The sequence below is a fragment of the Lolium rigidum genome, unplaced genomic scaffold (assembly GCF_022539505.1).
Source record: "Lolium rigidum isolate FL_2022 unplaced genomic scaffold, APGP_CSIRO_Lrig_0.1 contig_20234_1, whole genome shotgun sequence".
Lineage (NCBI taxonomy): Eukaryota > Viridiplantae > Streptophyta > Magnoliopsida > Poales > Poaceae > Lolium > Lolium rigidum.
The window spans coordinates 128,100-134,144 of record NW_025899957.1 but is presented as its reverse complement, the minus strand read 5'-3'; the positions used below and the strand labels follow the sequence as shown (position 1 = coordinate 134,144).

Below are 6,045 nucleotides of genomic sequence, written 5' to 3'. Positions count from 1 at the left end.
GTGTAACGAGTGAATGTTTTGATGATGAATGACCCCTTCTCCCATTGTTGTCCTTCCATTTATATAGATGAAGGTCTTGAGAGTCCTCATCTTGCACGCGAAGATCTCGATGTAGTATAGGCCAAGTCTTGGGCTTATCTTCTTTATCTTCATCCAGTAGATCTTGACTCGCATATATTCTAGGTGCGGAACAACGCCTGAACTCGATGGATTCTTAGGTGGGCCCATTAGGCCTCAGCCTTAGTGGGCTTGATAGGGTATATGACCATAGCCCCCCATATATTTTCGACAAGAAGAGGGTATAGCTCTCATAATTTCCAGGTTCCAAATATACCACTGAAAATTTGCTTCAATATATACTTATTTGTCACTTACTTTGTGAAATAGCTACTGCAAAGACTACTTGCCCTTAGGATCCCTTTTTTATGTTCTTAAACTCTGATAAAGTTTTTTGGGCTGATTTGCCGCATGCAACTCACTGACTACAACATTTCATGTAACATATGTGGAACCCGGAAAATTTGACTGGTGGTTCTACATTTGGGCAAGTTCTCCGTAGTTTCTGAAAAAAGAACCATTGCAAGGTGATCATTTCGGAGGGATGTCGAAGCACATTAAGTTTGAAGACACACGGCTCCAACTGACAAGTTCATCGATTTAACAAAGCGTCCACTTGCTAGTATACGTGGTTACGTAGACTATAGAGGCATGAACGGGGTAAAATACATACACTTGGAGCACTTGCTGGCACTACTTAATACCAGTACATGCACTACTTAACAGCACTACTCCCATACACTTGGAATAGCTCCATGCATGCCAGCTACAAAAGCCTAGTACAACAAGTTAGTTCTACCCAAGATCTGTGCTTTGATCAGCTGCCCAGCTGGTAAGTATGGCTAGCTCATCTGCAAGACGCAGCAGCATTGCAGTGGCCGCGACGCTGCTGGTTGCTTGGCTCGTTTGTCTCCGGCCGGCGTCTGCTGCAGCCAAGCCGTCATCGTCGACGCTGGCGGGAACACCTGGGCCAGGAACAAAGCTTGGCATCCCCTTGGCCAAGAAGCTAGCCAAGGTGGGTAAGAAAACGCTGATCAACAAAAACTACGGCAGCGGCGACAATGACCAGCTGGGCAGCGCCGCCGCCGACAACTACGGCTACGTCGTCTACGACGTCTCCGTCGGAGACGGTGCGACCAGCACTACCTTCTCCAGCATCGTGGACATCTCCGACGCGTTCGTCTGGGTGCAATGACCGGATCCACCGGCGCTGACCTTCTCCAGTATCCCCTGCGCCAGCCAAACATGCCTGAGCATGCTCAATAGCACCGCCGCCGACTGCGTGAGCGTCGTCAGCGCCTGCGAGTACGTCACGGTGTACAGCTGGGAGGGGGAAGGGATCAACACCACCGGCTACATCGCCGACCAGACGTTCACCGTCGTCGGGACGGAACCCGTCATCACCGGTCCCGTGGTGTTCGGCTGCAGCACCGCCCGCACGGTGCCCCTGGATGACGAGTCCAGCATCGTCGGGTTCAGCAGGGGCGCCTACTCCTTCGTGTCGCAGCTCAACATCTCCAAATTCTCCTACTTTCTGTCGCCCGACGACGCGGACAGCTCTGAGCCAGACTCCCAGCAGAGCGTCCTCCTCCTCGGTGAAGCCGCCGTTCCGCAGACCAGACGCAGCCACTCCACTCCATTACTCCGGAGCGCCGCCTACCCCGACAACTACTACGTCAAGCTCACTGGCATCCAGGTCGACGGCGAGGACCTTGGCGGTATCCCCAAGGGAGCGTTCGACCTCGCAGCCGGCGGCGGCTCCGGCGGGGTGGTGATGAGCACGCTCATCGCCGTAACGTACCTCCAGTCGGCCGCGTACGCCGCCGTGAAGCGGGCGATAGTGGGAAAAATTAAGTCGCCGGCCGTGGACGGCTCGGCATTCGGCGACGGCGGCTTCGACCTGTGCTACGACGCGCAATCCGTGGCGGGGCTGACATTCCCGAAGCTGACGCTGGTGTTCGGCGGTCCGGATGCACCGGCTATGGAGCTAACGACGGTCCACTACTTCTACAAGGACAACGCCACTGGGCTGCAATGCCTCACCTTGCTGCCAATGCCGGCGGGCCTGCCGTTCAGTTCGCTCCTTGGCACTCTGTTGCAGACGGGGACGAACATGATCTACGACGTCGACGGCGGCCAGCTGACGTTCGAAAAGGCGGCAGCTCCGCCAGCGGGCATGCAGCTCATGGTGGTAGCATACCCTCTCCTCGCGTGGGTGCTCCTGCTGCTCTAATTAAGATTGTAGCCTCTCATAAGGAAAACTCGGGAGTTCTGGAGTATATGTATCTTCCATATAAGTTTTGTTTCAGTTTTCTTTAATCTAAGTTTCTTGAGATTTTCTTATATCAAATTATGTCAACATCACGAGCTGCGATATCAGCGAGATCTCCCCAGATATGGAGAATTAACATCAACCCGACATGAGAATTTAATTGTTGGTGCATAACTACTTATTAAGCTTGTTACAAAATTATGTTTACTACTTTCTCTGTAACAGTTTATTAGTTTTACGCAGCATAGCCCTCGGTTGTCAATTTAAACAACTTAATGGTAGATATATATCATAAAAGTATATCACTAAAAACTTAGACGTTCTATTGTCTAATCATATAATTTTTATTTTATATAATTTTTATTTTATATAATTTATATTATATAGATCAAATTAGGGACAGAAATACACACGTAAGACTAATAAACTGATATGAAGGGTGCACTCCCTTTGATTTTGTAATACTAAGTGTTAAGGTTTTAATTTATATTTAAATTAAATTAAACTAAACCTAACACTTAATATGGATCGGAGTGGCGTACGACTTTGGTTAGTTGTGCATGAGTACCTAGTAAACATGAAAAATTGAGTGCATTTAATTTAGAGTGCATGCGTAGGTAAGCAGTGACCGCATGCAACTACGCATGCTAGTGACGAGGGAATACCTCGGCAATGCCTACGTATTGTAGACTAGGGTTTCGGGAGAGAGCGACGATGGAGATTCCGGGGACGAGATTAGGCACACGACGTACCCAGCTTCGGGTCCCCTCGGTGGAGGATCCCTACGTGCTGCTAGCAATCCAGTATATGATCATAGATGTGTTTACAGGGTGCCGCCGTAGGCGGAGCTATGTTGTCTATATTCTGTCTATCTGTTGTTCTCCCTATTTCGGGTGCCCTGGCTAGCTTTATATATGCAACCAGCCTAGGGATTTACAAGAGTCCTAGTCGACTACTTCTTCGGGTTGCCTTGTTGGGCCTTCTCCATATTGAGTCTTCTCCATATTGGGCCGAGCCGGGTATACTAATAATGGGTATCCGAAGGGTATGCCCATGTCAGTAGCCCCCGAGTTTATAGGGAAGTCGAAGACTTGCGTAGAAACTCCAAGCATAACCATCTCCGAAGTCGAAGAAAATACAAGGCGAGGTCCATGTCGAAGATCATGTGTAGCGTAGATGATGTCTCGAAATTATTTTCTATCGGGTGCGCGGCAGCGCTCCCGATGGGAGTAGCCCCCGAGTCTATGGGCAAGTGCTTGCACTTGGGCATAGACTCAAGTTGTACTACTCAATGAAGAACTTAACTATATTTCTGGAGGATTTGATGAAATCCATGTGCTCCCGATGGGAGTAGGCTCCACTCGAATCGTAGAATCGAGTTGAGTCTACAAACCTTGATTGTCATAGATCCTGTCGAAGTTATTTTTCTATCGGGTGCGCGACCAGCGCTCCCGATGGGAGTAGCCCCCGAGGCTACAGCCAAGTGTTTGCACTTGGGTGTAGGCTCAACTTGCTTTTAATCGACACCACAACTTTTCCTCTTTCTTGTATCTTATCGGGAGGGTGAACAATACTCTCGATAAGAGTAGCCCCCGAGCCTATGAGCAGGTGCTTGCACCTAGGCATAGGCTCAAGTTGTACTACTCGATAAACAACTTGGCGCAGCCCCTCTTTTTATCGACTCCAGGCCATTGCTATTTTTATTTGACATCCATATCTATATTGTACAGGGATAATGGTAGTTGGGGCTAGTTCATCTGACGGATCAGGTACTAGTTAACTGCTCTAGTGGCAATCCGCAAAAACCTACTTCAAGATCACGTCCCTGGACATGATCTCGGGATACTGGTGTTAACTCAACAGGTGCCGCTTAAGGTCTTACCATTCTGTCGAGTCCCAGTCATGTTTTATCGGGTACCTAACGCGTCCGTTAGGATTTTTCTTCACATCTGTTGATGTGGAAAAAAGTAGCAGAGCGCAGTCTTTGGCGATGCCACGCCACACAGGACGGATCCCGGGGTCTTACCTTCGCAGAGTTTTGCGGCATTCAGAGATTATTCGCGACTTTGGCGCTCTGAGAATATTTTGTCAACTGCCTTTTTCGGCTGATGCAATGACCCATTTTGCGGGTTCTTCTATTTTTCTCTCGGGCTTGATAAGACAGCCGAATATATTGGTTATTCTATATTGTCGGGTACATCACCGATGCTCTTGCTCGGAACAATATGACGAGTCAATGAACCCGAAGATTTGTCCACCTTTTTTTTTGGGTTCCTCCTTGATGAAAATTTCGTCGAGTTCCTCCTTCAGGAAAATTTCTTCGGGTCCTCTTTGAGGACAATTCTTCGGGTCCTCCCTGAGGACAATTCTTCGGGTCCTCTTTGAGGACAATTCTTCGGGTCCTTTTTTAGGACAATTCTTCGGGACCTCCTTGAAGATAATTTTTCGGGCCCTCCTTGAAGATAATTCTTCGGGACCTCCTTGAAGAAAATTTTTCGGGTTCCTCCTTCAGAAAAAATTTCGTCGGGTCCTCGTCCTCTCTTGAATAAGATTTCGTCGGGTTCTCTTTTGAAGACAATTTCGTCGGGTTCCCTCAAGATTTCGTCGGGTTCTCTTTTGAAGACAATTTCGTCGGGTTCCCTCAAGATTTCGTCGGGTTCTCTCAAGATTTCGCCGGGTTCTCTCAAGATTTTGTCGGGTACCTCCCTGAAGACAATTTCTTTGAAATTTGCTTTCTCCTGCACAAATAAACAAACTTTTTCTATCTTTTCCTTGACTCTCTTTTTCGCATGCGGTGTCAGATGCTCGGATTCGATGATATGTAAAGTGAATATATGCCGGGCAGCCCCCAACTGCCGGGTGTGCGAAAGTAAACGATAATCAACTTTGTGCAAAATAAAAGAACACTTAGCTTTTTGGACCCGACGAAGTCGATGCATGATGAAGTCTTCGAGTGTAGATAAGAAATCTAGCCAAAGTAGAAACTATCAAATAGCAAAAGTGGATGCCGCGAAATTGTTGATGAAGAAAATAGCCGAGCCCCCGAGCGTTGCTGAGGTGATGTCATGATTGTTGCTTAGACGCCGTGTCACCGTTGTTACTCGGGGTGAAGTCGTTGTCGAGCCCCCGAGTATTATCCGTGTCGCCGAAAGAAAGCCATTAAGGATGAAATACTGAAGATGAAGTCCGAGATGAAGTACTTGAAATGAATCCATATTACACCATCATATATTGAAGATGAATCCGCCGATATCATAGAGGATGAATCTATTGACCCGAAGAATCCAGTAATAACCATAAAAGATGAATCCGTTGATATCATAGAGGATGAATCCATTGAGCCGGAGAAAATAGTTCCAGTAATAACCATAGAAGATGAATTCGCTGATATCATAGAGGATGAATCCATTGACCCGAAGAAAATAGTTCCAGTAATAACCATAGATGATGAATCCATTGACCCGGAAACGCCTCGGGTAATATTGTATAAGTGAACCAATAATAACCCAAAGAAAATCAATCCAGTAATCCGAAAAAAATAAATCCACTGAGCCGAAGAAGATAAAGCCACTGAGTCGAAGAAAATAATTTCACCGAGCCGAAGAAAATAATTTCACTGAGCCGGAGAAGATATATCCAGAGCCGAAGAAAAGAAATTCACGAAGTAACTGAGTATATTTGTGGTAACGAAGTAACGGCGCAACCCCCAGTATTTG

At 47.3% G+C, this 6,045-nt stretch overlaps 1 protein-coding gene across 1 annotated transcript; it reads left to right on the top strand.

The window, feature by feature from the left end:
* The first annotated feature begins 895 nt into the window (after positions 1-895).
* Positions 896-2,290, top strand: LOC124680571 (aspartic proteinase nepenthesin-1-like). The gene is made up of 2 exons (XM_047215632.1): positions 896-1,245; positions 1,324-2,290. The coding sequence occupies exons 1-2, from the start codon at positions 896-898 to the stop codon at positions 2,288-2,290; spliced, it is 1,317 nt and encodes a 438-aa protein (XP_047071588.1).
* Positions 2,291-6,045: the final 3,755 nt, after the last annotated feature.